Source organism: Agelaius phoeniceus, chromosome 11, assembly GCF_051311805.1.
Source record: "Agelaius phoeniceus isolate bAgePho1 chromosome 11, bAgePho1.hap1, whole genome shotgun sequence".
NCBI lineage: Eukaryota > Metazoa > Chordata > Aves > Passeriformes > Icteridae > Agelaius > Agelaius phoeniceus.
The window spans coordinates 10,852,769-10,868,669 of NC_135275.1; the positions used below are offsets into that span (position 1 = coordinate 10,852,769).

The 15,901-nt window shown below is 38.7% G+C and overlaps 1 protein-coding gene across 2 annotated transcripts in view; it reads right to left on the bottom strand.

The window, feature by feature from the left end:
- ARHGEF3 (Rho guanine nucleotide exchange factor 3) overlaps positions 1-15,901 on the bottom strand; it is a 106,944-nt gene that overhangs the window by 68,719 nt on the left and 22,324 nt on the right. For both annotated transcript variants that reach the window (XM_077184601.1, XM_054640261.2), the window contains one exon: positions 4,538-4,604. In XM_077184601.1, the coding sequence (XP_077040716.1) occupies positions 4,538-4,604 (67 nt within the window). The remainder of the gene's footprint in view (positions 1-4,537; positions 4,605-15,901) is intronic.

Below are 15,901 nucleotides of genomic sequence, written 5' to 3' on the forward strand. Positions count from 1 at the left end.
AGTGGAATTGTTCTCATTTGGCATGGCAGACACCTCTCCCCCCACAAACACAGTAAACGTGCAGTAAAACCAGCACAGAAACCACTTACATGTCTAAAACTGACTTTCTGCATATTCAACACTTTTTTATGACAAGTTTCTCATAAATTAGATCAGCCTTCCTCACAGGTGACCACATCTGCAGCTCAGCTAGATGCTTCTAAAAACTAGAAAGTAAACAAGGAGGAAATAGGAAGAAGCCTCATTGCAATAAATTATCTTCAATCTTTAGGCAACTGTGCACTAAACACATGCCTCTAACTATTTCAAGTACAAAATGTTGGTTTAGATTTCTCTATTTATTTTCAGCACTGAACATCTTCAGCCAAATCTGTTGTGAGTGGCAGGGAGGAGATAAAGAAACTATCATAATGGTTCAGATATTGGCTTAAAGCATGCAGGAAATTATGCTCTCTCAGTGGAACAGTGAGAGGCACATCAGAGACAAGTGCAGACAAAACCAGCATCCTCTTCAGTTCTGCCTACAGCCCAGTATTCTTCACTGATCAGGTAACTGCTTTTCTTTTGATGGACTGGCAGCTTCTTCATAGCCAACTCCAATGTCATCATAGCAACACTGTACCACTACTTCTCCAAATTCACTTTTTTTTTTAAGAAAAACAATCATTTGAAGATTTCCATTTGCATATCTGAGTCTAGAAGTTTATCCTGCTGGCATAAACAAAGTGGGTGCTTTCAAGGGAGCAGGAAGGGAGATAGATAAAGCAGCTGAAATCTCAAACTCTCAAGAGATTCTTATTCTTCTTGAATTCAAAACTTCCTTGTTTATAAAACTGACTGCTCTTAGTGAGGTAGAAAATCGCATACAAGCATATAACTCAAGACTGTATCATAACTACCAAAAAACCACAGAAGCTTTAATCCTCACATCTAATTGTGTGTGGATGACTGTACACATCATCCTCATTTGATGGACAGCTTTGTCAAATGAAGCTGTTTCCCACTCTAGACAGCAACATCACACATCATTTCCACAGACACTCAGAGCAGCATATTAACCTGATCTCTCCTACTTACAAGCACCAAACAGTGATGAAGAGGAAAGCCACTTATCTGCATCAAGGTTTTAAGGGAAGGGTGGCATGGAGATGGGAAGGACAGTGAGAGTTAATGGTCATCAGAAGATAAAGCAAAAACAGAATTAATATTATTTTCTGTGTCAAGATCTGTGCTGGTGTTTTCTTTATATTCATTATTGACCTGTCTCTGAACTGCCCTATCCCTTCAGATTCTCCTTACCAAGTCCCAGGCACAATTTGCTCCCCACTGACATCATCTTATCATCTCAGGGTCAGCACTTGGAAAGGCTGAACTGATAAACCTGCAGTGCTCTCCAGATTTCTGCCTCCACTTTATACGTCCATCTCTCTGCTTTTATACTCCCTAGCTTTCCTCCATTTCTGTACTCTATCCATTTCCACTCTCTCTCACAATTCTTTCACAGCTCTTTGCTTTCTCCACCCTGGCTATCCCTCTTTCCAAGTTGCAGATTCCTCCCCTTTCCTTCTCCAATCCTATATCCAAGATAGGATTTTGCTTTTATTCCTTTTCTATAGTCTATATTTTATGTTCCTTTGCTTCAGTCCTTTTCTATTTTAAGTACCACCTCTAACACCCAACCTCCTACATTCTAGTCTTTCCTCCAGTATGGGATATTCTTATCCCCACAGGGTCTTTGTTTCTTCCTCTGGAATGACAGTTGTCACTATAAGTACTTTCCCTTTATAATAGTCTATTTGCTAGATACCTGACTAAAAAAATCTCTTCAAACCCCAAATTAACCTGATGCTTTCTGTGTATGCAGGAGGAGCTTGCAGCAAAAAGATTTCACTGCTCAGTAACATATTTCAACCAGGTTTGGTTTATTCAGTTAAAACAAAATTATTAACTCCTTTCTCCCCACTGATATCTAAACACTGCCCAAAATTCTGGAAGTCGCTGCTTGCACTACCTAGAAACAACAGAAACATGAAAATCCCCATTGAGAGACTTGAACATGACCTCTAACCATGGAACTCAGAAGTGCTGCTCAAGATGGAAATCTGCCTCTTCTGATAAATTTAAGTAAGGAAAAGAAGTGCAGAGGAGTTTCTTTGGTAAATGTGTCACATCCGGGCCTTCCTTATCTTACTCTGAGGTTTACGTTGGTGTATTTTCCAGGTTTCTTTAACGTGTCCTTGTATCAGCGTGATACTGAGACATTGCAACTGAGTGAACTGACTGCAGAGCGAGGACAGGGAGATGAGCACAATGTTGCAATTCTGTGCTAATCACTTTATTCTTTGTTATTATTTGTGACTGTTGAAATGATCCTGTATTACAGTCTGTAATAATAGAAATAAAAGTCAAAAAAAACATAGCCATGAATAAGTCAGCTCCAGAGTTGTGTTTGTTACACTCAGCTGTGGCTCTGCTCCACCGTCAACATTAACCTAGTTATTTTAGCCAGTAAGGTTTTAGTCCTGTTTGAGAAAAGACATCAAAGCCAACCTATTATCTGTCACCATCTCTATGAAAACCTATGTGGCTTCAAGTCTGCCCACTGGGCTTTTCATAACACATTTTTTCCATCCATCAAAATAAAATTAATGCTCACACAATGCAAATATCAACAGACACTTAGCTCTCTCTTTACCAGTGCTCAGCTATCTTGGCTTCAGCATCCAATCACATCAAGTGAACAACTCAAACAGGTTCTTCCCTTGATGCAGCCATTTATGTCTAACAATTAACTGCAATTGCCTACTACACACTGTATGAAATATTACAGCTGTAGAACTTGACATCTGTGTCAGTATCTTACAATTTCCTTAAAAATAAGGTGGTAGCTACCTGCCACAGATCTTCATTTCTACACATGAAGGAAGCAGCTTGAAGATCCACTAACTTGTTGCCTGTTTGCTCTCTAATACTACTATTCCTATCTGCTTTCAGGTTCTTGATTCTGAAGGATTTTACTCCCCAGTTTCCATTCTTTGGGGACAGCTTACTCCACCTGCACCACACAGCATCACAGACCTCATGCTGCCATTGTGAAGCCAGCCCTAAGTCCTCACTTCAGTGAGCTTCTGCTCTGAACTTGGGATCACTGTTTCTTCAGCTTTAACGCATACCTACAGTACTCTTCCCACTATTTTCATACCCACCTTCTTCCACAATTACTTTTACAGCATAGCTAGGAGAGAACTGAGGGGAACACTAGAGTCAATTTTATTTTTATACTGCCTCTGAAATGTATAATTAATCTACAGCTTAGATATTGTTGGTATTTTGCCTACACTCTGGACCATGCCCTTGTGAAGGAACTATTTTCTCAGTATCACAGACAACTTCACCCTGGTGCAACACAAGAAACAATGACAACAAAAAGCTCACACTAAACAATAGTGGATGCTCTGCTTAAAACACCAAATTAGAATGCAAAATTCAGTGAAAAATATTTTTTGTTTTAATGAAGTTGACCATATTATGAACAACACACACCAGTAAATCCATCAATGCCATTAACTCTTTCAGCAGAGCATTTAAGTAATGTCTGTCTACTTAACTATTTTGTTGGAAGAAGCTCAGAGTAAACAAATTTATAAGGTCTCCCAAATACAACTCAGTCCACATTAACGGTAATTTAGTGTTCATTATATTTAAGCAGTCTGCAAGGCAGAAAAGCCTTTCCTTTAACCAAAACATTAGTATGACTTGGATACAACATGCAGTGACTTCCCCTGGACTGTATCCCAGGCTCCAGTGCTTACACACATGGTGAACACACCATTGCCACAAACCACCATGACATGAGGTTTTACATCAAATGGTGTAGAAGGGCTCACAGGCCATATGGGACAGAGAGGGGATCACGTGGCTGACTCTCTGAACAAATTAACCTGCTAATAAGCTACCTCTGAAACCTGAAGAGGACAAGAATAAAAGCTCCTGATACCACGAGCAAATATAAAGATTTTTAATGTCATTTGCATTGCTTTTTCATGTATCTTTTCAGTTTCATTGGGAAGACACAAGCTTCCACATTTCCTTATTCAGCCAAGCAAATAAAACCTATTCCCTTCTGCCTTGTAAGAGACCCACATAATTTTTGTTATGATTTAACTGTACTTCTGCAAAGTTCACATATGTAAACTTGCAATAACTTTACAAATATCTGTATTAGAATTAAACAGCATCATCCAGTTTCCATTATTCATTTTCAGATATGAAAACACATTCTATTTTTTTTAATTTAAAGTAGGTTAACGTACAGTGTGATTATGTCCTGCACACCTCAGAATAATACAATCAAACACATTTTAAAAAACCAAAAAAACTGGTATTGTTAGAAAACCTTTTAAGGAGGGTACAAAACTAAAAGTTTCGGTCTAATTGTTTGCCATGATTTTAGTCCTAAGAGATTATGGTTTAACTACCAAGTTCCACTGCAACAGAAGGGAATGTCATACCCTGAACAAAACAATATGAAACTTACCCCTCTGAAATTCCAGCCCTTGGTGGAAGAAAACAAGGAAAAATTATTCTGTTGCTGCTGTTTCGGCCTGCAAGATGAGACAAAGAAACGTGTTTACATTTTCAGCTGCCATATTTTCTATCTCAGTAACAGAATGACAATAGAGGGAGAAAAGAAAAACACACGCTTCAAGTACTGAGAGACTTCCTTGGCTGCACCTCTGACAGGCTTCTGTCTTCAGTGCAGTTACATGTTTTAATTCAAATTGAGCACTAAGGGACATGGCAGCCTTTCAAGCATTCAGAGATGCTCTGACTTGATGTTTGATATCAACTTATTCCTCCCACTGATTTTCAGCAGAGACAGCCCTGACCCAAACAGTCTGTGAAGCTGCAATTTCGCCACGTGATGCAAGATGGTGCAGCCGGACTGGAGGGGGACATGTCAGAGCCTTTAATCATGACAGTGCAGCTACACAAAGCTGTAAAACAGCAAGTTAGCCAGCCTCTTGTTGACACTAAAAACTAAAGCTGACTTCTGTTTTTACTCCTTCCAAAAATCCTTCTCCTACCCTATAATTAAGACTGGTCAATTATTTCTGAAAAGTAACCATAACATGGCCCACTTCTCTCCTAATGGGTGCTTTTTACCAGTAAGATCCTCAATTAGTTCACAAAGGTAGGCAAACATTGCTGAGATTTTACACATGAAGTCAGATCAAAGCTCGAGTGACCTGCTGAAGCTGAGCAGACCAACACATGGTTTGGCAGCAGGACCCAAGTGCTGAGCACGCTGCAACCTTGCAATTAGACAGGTTACAGAAATGACCACAAACAGTAACAGGAACACAAAAACCTGGTTACAAACCAGCAAATAAATGGCTGCTTGTCAAATCTCACCATCCAACAATAACACAACGTTAAAGCACTGAACTAACACACAAGTTCTTCCTGCTGCTTATAGTTCCTGAAGGACTCCAACACACCATATTTTTTTCATACAATCAGGATATGAATAGTTTCCACTGCCTTTTTTTCCATCTTCTATTTTTTGATGTAAAATATTTGGTGTATGAACATTTTTGTTTTCATATTCATTAAAACACATCATAGAATTGTGATCACAGTAAATATTTTTAGATGCCAGCATATCACAAACAATTATAATCATGACAATTAATCTGTGTAACATCAGAGGTTGAGATGTAAATCTTCTTAGTTTTTCACTGTACCAGCCTGCCAACCAGAAAAAAAATGTTGATATTGAAGTGCATTGGTAAAGAGCAGAAGGCAGCACGCACAAAAGACTTTAGTTGTCCCACTAATAAATCCTCCACTACAGCTTTCCAAGTTAAAATATTTTCAAATTCAATTTCTAACATAAAAGCCTCACTGGAACAGTAAGAGCATTATAAAAAGAGAAGAATGTGAGAAACAAGAGCAAGTTACACAAATTACCAATTGTCTTAATGGTGCTTTGCACCTTTTTATCCAGATGATCTCACACTGGAAACCAGTCAGGTTTTTGAGAAAGTACTGTGAGCTTTCTGTAAAGTTGTGCTCTGTAATAATTTTGAAAAAAAATATATGTTTGAACTTACATTTCATCATTTTTATCTTATATTTTAATGCTTTCTGTGCCTTTGTTTTCCAACTTTGTTAAGAATTGCAGTAATTCTATGCTAACTAAGATGAATGTAGGGGAAGCAAAAGATATTTCAACTTCAGTTTATGACAGTTTAGACAATATTTCAAGGGAAATTAATGACTTGATTAAAAATTATCTATCCCCCCAATCATTCAGTAATAAAAACTGAGAACTCTGTAATAAGCAATAAATTTGTCATATCATCCATCTACACTCAACTAAAGTCCATCCAGCAGAAGAAGGATGACTAAGCAATTGTTATCATCAGTCTGTAGCTTTGCCATTCACTGACAGCAACGCAGGCTACACAAAACCAGACAGTCTTTATAAAGAGCAAACACATCAAATCTGCATTTTGCAATAGGTATCACAATAGGTATCCTCCTGCATCTTATCACTCAAGAGCCTTACTTCATTTTGATGAGAATGAATCTCCCCACCATTCACAAGGTCTGCTAACTCTTCTTTTTACTGCTACTGTGGCATTATTAAAGGGCCTTAAATGTAGCAGCAGTTTTACCAAAAGGAGCTAATTAAAAACTGAGAGAAGCATATGCAGGCCACTGTATGCTCCTCCATGACTTGCTGACCCAATCTGATATTGAAGTACAACAAAATTCTCCACAAACTATTTTTTCCACCCAATGTGTGCAGCACTCTTCTAAAACCAGACTGAAGCATTCCCTATTTTCTACTCTACCAGAGGCATTTGAAGTCTGGAACACAGTGAATGTTCCAAGTCTCCTTTCCCATCACAAACAAGCACTTCATACAGCCCATCTCAAAGGTACTGAGATATTAGAACTGCAGAACTATCCCCTCCATTTCCCTGACTGTTACAGAAATCTCACTCTTCCATAACTAGGGATGATCTAAATTAAACACATTTGTAAGTTGTTTACAATCACCATTCTGAACCAACATTTTCCAGCCTAACACACCTCCAAATTAAAATGAAGTAACATACATCTGATTTTCAAATGCACCTCAAGTGACAAAATTTAGTTCTGTCAAAAGCAAAACCTTATTTAAAGTTTTCAGTTTGGTCCTTCACTATCTTAAAGTTATTTTGATCACTTGGTCTTCCCACTGTCAACATCAATGAAAACTGTACTGAACAAGAAATAAAGCATTGCAGCTTTTTCAAACACATTTTAAATTAATGTTTTGCTCTTTTTTTTTCTACTAACACGTTTCTAGTGTTACCTCAGATCATTCCGTTTACTGGATAAATCCTTTCTGAAGTGCTGCAGGATTTGAGCTAATTAAGAAACAGCTTGTGTTATAAAACTGTTAAAATAATAAATAGCTATTTGATATTTTAAATACAAAACTGTCAAGCATTTCTATTTTTGCAACAGTCAATGGATATTAGACTTTGGTAGGAAGGATAAGTGTCCAATAGTGTATTAGATGCACCTAGTTTCATAACAAAATAATTCACAAGACCAATAATAAAAATCATCACTGGCATAAGTAGGTATTAGATAGAACAAAATAAAACATTAGCTTGAAGAAAAAAAGAGGAGCTATTAATGGGCATTAAAAGCAATGAACAGAACTGACTTTTAGAGGCATGTAAATCTAAAATAAATTATTCAGATACCATAGTAAGGATTTTTCAAATGTCAAGGGTGAGCCAGAGATGGTTCCTATAACTGAATGCACTGTGATAACACTCTTGAAATGCATCAAATGGGTTATCACAGACTAGATCCTGGTGAGATCACAGAGACTGAGAGAGGAGGAGTTCCTCCCTGAAGTTACTTACAACAAGAGTCTCAGAGCTGCAATTTCTAACATGTGACCTTTCTTACACATGGATCTCTTTTCATTTAGCTAAAAGGGCACCAAAACATTTTCTCCTGAGCACCACCGTGTTAAGAAGGAAAGACTAAAAGATATAAAGGGATATAAAGGAACTCTGCAGACAGTGGGAGGGAGGGCTCACCAAACCCTCCATCTGAGCTTGGCTTGGGGCTCGCTATGGAAAGTTTACCTTGGGGATAAAACCTGAAACCAAGTCCCTGCTCTGTGAGGAAAGTACAAGTGGGGTCTGTCCCTTGAAGAGGCAGCCCTGGAGAAACTAAGCATTGAGCTCATCCCTCTGTGTGACAAACTGCTCCTCCTCATCAGCACGAGTTTTAACTGCATATCCTCCATTTCACCTTTCAGCTCCAGCACCGGCAACATAAGCCAGGAAATGGCAGTTTCACTCCTTAGCAACACAAATCTATCTTAGACCCCTTGAAACATTTACCAGGAAGGACTGACTTGCTTACCTGCCAGCTCCCAGTGATCCTGCAGTTCAGTAAGAATAATTTAGAATTTTGCCAAACAAAACTTTTATTACTGCAGGAACTTCTGACACCATTAACACCCTCTGTGCTCTGGCACTTGCTTTGACCAAGGTGCTTCTACCACTATTTTTCAGCCTAGGGAATAAAATGCTTTTGGTCTTAAGATGTACAGGGTTTTCTGTTTAGGTTCCATCACACACACACAATGCATATATTATAAAAATATTTTTACACACTGAATTAACATGGCTCTCAGAATAAATCAGTGGAGCTTTTTTCTGCAACCTTTACTTTGCTGTGGGTTAGTTATATAATGACAATTGGTAGGTAAAAGTGTATAAAAGAATCTAAAAACTAAAATACAGACTGAATGTTGAAAAGTTTCTATTACATTTACTAACAAAATGTTTTATCTGCCTTGAAGCATGATAAGTTAAGTGAACAGTTTATGGCAGTTTATATTAAGCTCACACAACTTGTACATTTTCATCTGATCTTCCAGTCTATCTGCACACAGAATCACTGACTACAAGAGTATTTCTAAGATATGAATATCCAAACTGTGCATGTTTTGTTTAAAATACTCCTCTGCTACATCCGTTCAAAGATAAAAGCTCATTTTTCAGATCTACATGAGTACTCAGATAATGAAAGGAAAGCTCAAACCAGTTGGAGACAAACTGTGCAAACTAAAATTTCTTTTCAATCTGCAAAAATAAAGGTTGTTACTACGGCTGTGAATATTTTACCAAGATATTGTTAAATAATAAATAGTAGCTTCGGCTCAGATCTGGTCTTTGTGATGTCATCTGCTCAACCCATCAAATATGTACACTAAAAAACTGGTCAGAAAGTACATTTATTTTTATTTTAATACAGTGGAATAGTTGTGATACTAAATTCCACGCACAAAAAATGTCAAAGTGGTTTACCTGGTGAAGGCTGAGATGTGCAAGAACATTTTACCTTTGAACAGTCGTTTTGAATACAGACTTTCTCAGATATTTAAATAACAGGTAATAATAATGTACCTTTGGTACTGATTTTAAAAGCAGGAAAAAAGCTCATGCTTTGACCTACTTAATAAAAAACATTGAATTATCCACTTGTAATCTCAAACACTATTTCTCTTTTATACTAAGCCTGTGCATTTTGGCACCAAACTGAGACTGCGGAAAATTCCATTTATTTTCCAGAAGCGTAAAGCAAATCTAACACAACAGAATTTGGCTCAGAAAATATTTAAGTTCATACAAAGAGTTTACTTGATGGGTTTTTCTTGCTAAAGGCAAAGTAACTCTAAGACTGGGTGCAGGTTTGATTTGCCAGGGCCCCATGCTGCAGACAAGCTCATCACAAATGGGTAACTGGGGGTGGAGAGGCCACTCAGCAGAGCAAGACTGAACACTTCGTGTCTTGAGAGAAACAAAAATACCAAGGAAAAAACCAGATGACTGGTTTGCAGCTGCTGTGCTGACTTCCTGAATGTGAACATAATCTTTTACTGTCCTACTCTCATGAACTGGCATAAATGCATTAAGAAAGAAAAACAGCCCCTGTGAACGTGGCTGCAGAGCCAAAGCAGGTACATGTAGCAGTGAGCTGTCACACACCTACTCTTTTCCCATGCTTTCTGCAGAACATGTTTATTTACACTGTGAATCTATGCACCCTACCATAAAGAAGCTCTAACAGAACCAAAGAAGCTACAAAATGCATTTTTTTCATTTCTGTATTTGATTCATTTCCTGCAAAAATTAAAAACATCCTTATCAAAGATGAAAAAAAAAATCTGAAGGCCAACTGAACAGCTACTTTCCAATCTAAAACTCAGACATTCCACATGATGTAACATTTCACCTTCTGAAGAATAACAAGTTTGATTTAAAGCTTTAAAGAAATAACAAGTTATTTCTTAATTTCCAATTATTGCAGGTTGATGCAATAAATGCCAAAATATACAGGACTACAAAAGCATCCCTCTTGATATCCATGAATTCTGGTCACATCTGAGAGAGAAATCCTGGCTCTGGCCAGCAGGAGGACCCAGACTTTTCTGCTGTTGCACAAAGGTACAGCTGTTATCTTTATGTTTCTATGAAAAATATCACTTTTTCATGAATATTATTAAAGGCTGAGATGACAAAGATAGTTCACAGCTTTACTTTGACTATGCAGCCTAAAAATATTCCTGTATCGTTTCAATTATATTCAGAAGAAAAAACAGCAATAATGCTTGTTAATTTTTAGTCATTACCTCAGCCCACTTGTGCATCTCAGAGACACACTGAATTCTTTACAAGGAGCACAGCTGCTTATTCAAAAGAAATGTTTTGCTCATTTCCACCCAACGGCCAGAGAGGATCCTCTGGTCCATGGAGAAACAAGACCTGATGGTTTGGTTTAACTGCCCTCATCATCACCGTCAGAAAAAGCCAAGCCTCAGGGCAAAAGCCCAGCAACACTCATGCTCAAGGAAAAACAACAAGTCTGCTTCGTTTTATTTTCAAACTAGAACCTAAAGCTGGGAAATCCACCGAGGTTAGCAAGACTGAATACTTGCTGGTTAGACAGGAAAAAAAAAAAGGTTTCCACAAAGAGAAGTCAAACAAGGATTTCTTAGCTGTTCAAAATCCAACCAAATAACATTTTCATCTCTACCATAGAGAACCTGCCCCGTCAAAACCCATTCAAGTGCCACCACATCGTGTTCTTTATAAAGGAAATGGGTGTGTTCTGAAAGCCCTTTCTGTTTGGATGTATCTCATCTGGCTCTTTCTGAAGGTAAACTTGAGTTCCTGAGGAGCTGTGATTTACTAACAGGCATTCAGAGAGATCAGAAGCACTGAACAAAGAGGGCAACAGTATTTAAAGCCAGTAACATCTGGGGGCAAGTCAACCCTGTACACAATTTAAAAACTTTTGTACTGCTGGTTCCTTATCCTTCATTTGCAACTTCAAATTTTTCCTGCATTACAGCTTGCATTTCACCTGAAAGGGCAAAAATTGTAGGTTTGTAACTAAAATGTTGTATGGGATCATTATAGTCAATTTTGAGACTTTTCTGTGTTGAAAAGTACAACACTCCTTCACACCTTTTCAAGAGAGCCGCGTGATACTTTCACACCTTGCTCTCAAGGATATGGCACTGAGCCAGTCAGACAAGGAAAGCAATCTGTTTTTATTAAATGTGATCAGTTATAGAGGACTAACTTTCAGCATAAGGGTTCACTGAGCGAGACTGTTCTTGCTTGAAGGGTTTCACACTGAGTGACAAGAACCACTCCTGCAATCTCCATGCAGACAGACCAGAACATCTTATCTTGAGATTGTAACGGGCCTGTCACCACCAGAGCTAAGAAACTGAACTCTTCCAGTGGATGCAGCCATGCCCATGACTTCTCTTCAGCATGCAGTAACTATCTCTCCTGAAAAGTCAAATCATACCACAATTTCCTGTCTCCATTTGTTCTGCCTTCCAGCACGCCTAAAGGATTGAAGGCTGTCATGGCAAATTCCACTTAGCTACTTTGTCACATACAGGTCAATAACTTGGACATAAATACCTCACCAAAGATTAAATTCTGCAGCATCCTGGGGCCCTGCTCAGAATACAAGCAAGTATTTCATGATGGCATGACTACAACATAGACAACAGAAATTCTCCCACACACTGTCAGTTAAATAAAGAACAATGCCTGACCACCCTTTCAGTGAAGAAATCCTTCCTGATGTCTAATCTGAACCTCCCTTGATGCAGCTTGAGGTCATTTCCTCTTGTCCTCATCACATTATCAATAACAAAACCTTTCATGGGATGTTGCAATATTTATATCAAGTCTGAGGGATAAAGCTTCAAGTTGTTCAATATTTTGCCATTTCTAGGTATTTTACTTAGAATTTTTTTTAATCCCAAATCACAATACTTTATCTCTTTCCTTTGAGTGTTGTTTTAAACACAAGCATCCAACAAAACCTGGGAGAGAACACCTATGACCTATTAGATTACCAAGACCAGTAAGTACAACAAATGCAACAAGGTATTTAAGAGAGTCACAGCTGAAACATCTGTAATGCCTGTGATACCAGCAGGTGATATATAGATACAAGCCATCAAGATCAAACTATGCAGCTTTTAGACTTAGAAAGACATTTCTGCTTATAAGACTTTCACCTGCATTACTAGCAGATTGTACACCACAGGGGCCCAAATAAATAGTGATTTCACCTCCATTTCATCACATTTCCATCTGCACAGTAATTCCTATTAAGTTGCATAAATAACTCTAAGAGCAACTATCAGCCCCCAGAGCTTAAAACACTGCTTTCTCCTCATATTTAACAAAGTGCTCTTCATTCATATTCAGCTTTACCATATTTTTGTAGATCTCAAAAATAATTACCAGAGTCTTGTAAACATTTACTAGTTTAGTTTCCCTTTTTCTATACATAAAACTCATTAGAACTTTTCTTTGTGGCCACAAATCCCCAGAGTACCAAAAGTATTTTGTGTTACTCCATGACAGTGAAGCTACCAAATCAAGCCCTGAAACGCTTTCAAGTTTCAAAGTTTATTCATATCATAAACACCAGACTGGTTCCCCCTTTGTTCTGAACTAAAGTGAAATAAATATGAACAAGGCAATTGTATGCACAAAGGCCAGTTTACAAGTACAAGGAGAGCTAGATGCAACAACAAACAGTCTCAGGATATTTCATTTAACACTGAAAAATTTATTTCTGAAAAAAGCAGAAGAGTTTTTGAAGGAAATTTATAAATAGACACTGAAGTCAACAAACACTGACCTCTACCATGTGACTTGCGTGATCCTGACCTTTGTTGCACAGTGAGGTCAGAAGGCTACTAAGCCAGTGTTTATTAGCAGTATTTGTCATATGTAAATTATTTACATAGTTCTTCAAGAGACAACTAAGTTATAGTTCCTGAGCAGATTTTATACTACAAATTTGGCTGAAGAAGTTTCTTTACAACATAGAACATTTGAAGCCAGTGACAAATATTGCACCTAACATTTGTAACACTTTTCATTGATCTATGGGCTGATACTTCAGCAATACATTGAAAAGCTGTTTCTACTCTGAAACCAGACACACCTGTCAGCATATGTGAGGTTCTATGCAAGAGAATTACTTCCTGTTAAGTAAGCAACCCCCCCATACTTTCACTGAAGGAATGTTTAACATGAGATGCAAAAGCAAAATGTTTTCACTTAGTTATTATTCACAGCTGGATTCCTGTGGGAACATTTTCTGCATCACTGTTGCCATAGTAATTACTATAGAAACCCTGAATGCAATGGGCTCAAACCTGTTCAAACTGTGGTACCATTAAAGCTCCATTCAAAATATCCACTCAGGACAGAAAATGTTCACTTAGATCTACTTTTGCCAGCAACAAGTTAAGTTTTCTACTCTCTTCAATATAAATGCACTAGCTACATTAATTTCAGCCCAAGACCATTTCACAAGAACATGCAGGAAACCTTGTTAAGATAATTTTCTTACAAGTACAGAATCCTCTATTTTAAAATAACATTATACCAGTGATGGCTCTTAAATTGTTTATGTTTTGTCCCAGGTCAAAGAACATTCCTTAAAAAGTGCATTTATCAGTAGGAGATATCTGGAGCTAGTTTTTTTCCAAAATGCAAATACAAGTACATATAAAAAAATAAAATTTATTTCTATGGATACATACACTCCTATGCTTTTTCCTTTCCTTCTTGATTACAATCCCTGCAAAACCAGGCATTGACACATGAAGTGAGGCACAAAATGGCATTTTGTTGTAAATCAGAACAGTGATGAGCCACCAGTGGAGGAAATTAGTAGCACTTGCACATCTGCACACACAGTTTTGTTCTTGATTTCCAGCATGTTCTGGGTTAGGTTTTTTTTTTTCCGACACTCTCTGAAACTTTTAATTGCCATGCCTTTAAAATAGAGCACATTTATCTTTGTTCTTACTCTTGCTGAGAGCTAATGTATTTGGGTTTAAACGAGGTACATTAGAGAAAACACTGAAATATTTCACTATAAAAACTGAAAATCTCCCCAGTCACAAACACAAAAGAACAGGCTTTTCAGTCTCTATACAGAAAGTACTGGAAGACAAGGACAATATCCCCAGTCACTACAGCAGTAAGAGTCAAACCACAAGGGAAGAAATGAAATAGATGTTGATTTGATCAATAATGATGCAAAAGCATTAAACATTTCCTTTGTGGTCATGGACACCAGAACTGCTGTTGGTAGCCTCAGTGAGTGGTCCTACTCCTTTTGAATACATCAAGTATGTTTCTGGAGCCAAGCTGTTGGATTTTTTCCAATCACTTACACTATATCTCTAGATTAATAAAACACTATCTGTGCTTTCATGACAGCATTTTTCATTTCCAAATGCATCAAAACCAATGTTTTATGAACAACTGATGTGAAAAGAGCTCACTTCAGCTGATACTCTCCCCACCCTCCAACTGAAGTGGGGGTCACACATCAAGGATTTCAGGCTGCTGCAGGATGCACTGAGAATGTTATCCAAGAGGCCTCCAGGCAGATCTCCCAACCCTGAGATCTTCAAACCCAGAAAGAAGAGACATGCAGCACATTGATAGATCAATCACTCGGGAGAAGCGGCACAGTAACGAAGGACGAGTTTGCAATTCTGATGTTACACTATGGCTCTTTGTTCAGGGTAAAGATTGAAGATAAAAGCTGCTTTCTTACTTCCAGGAGAGCAAGGTGGCACCAGAATGAGGTGAAGCAGCACTCACAAGGCACGGGGTGAGATGTGACCTCATGGTCACAGCCAGAGCTGAAGATCTGAGGTTTGGCACTGAGCACCCAGGGTGGCAGCAGAACCCCCCCTCCCGCTGCAGGCAGCCTGTGCTGGGGCAGCTGAGCCAGGTCCTTCCAGAGGCAGAGCCCCAGGCTGTGTCCCCCAGGCTGTGTCCCCACCTCTGTGAGCCCCTGCCAGGCCAGGGCTGTGCTCAGCTCAGGGCAGCCCCTGTGCTGCTGCCCACACCAAGGACAGCAATGGCCACACTCTGTGGGGGCCTCCCTCGCCAGGCCAGCCCTGAGCGGCACCTCTCAGCCCAACCACACATTTCACACACTTCTGCTCAACTGGAGCACGTTTGCCCGGGCAGTTCTTCTATCTTCTAAAACACGAAACCAGGCAATGAGATCAAAAGTTGCTGGCAGGACTAAGAGCAGAGTCACATGTCATTTCCTGAGGAAACCAGGCTCTCTTCAAACCACACACATGCACCTTCTTTCTGCAAGTCTGACTTGCTGAGATACCTCGAAAAGCACAGAAAATGGTTTCAGAACTCCGAGCTGCCATGTCCCTCAGTGTCCTACTGAGAAAGATAAAAATTTGGGGAGTTACTTAGTTGGATCTTTAAACTCAAAATGT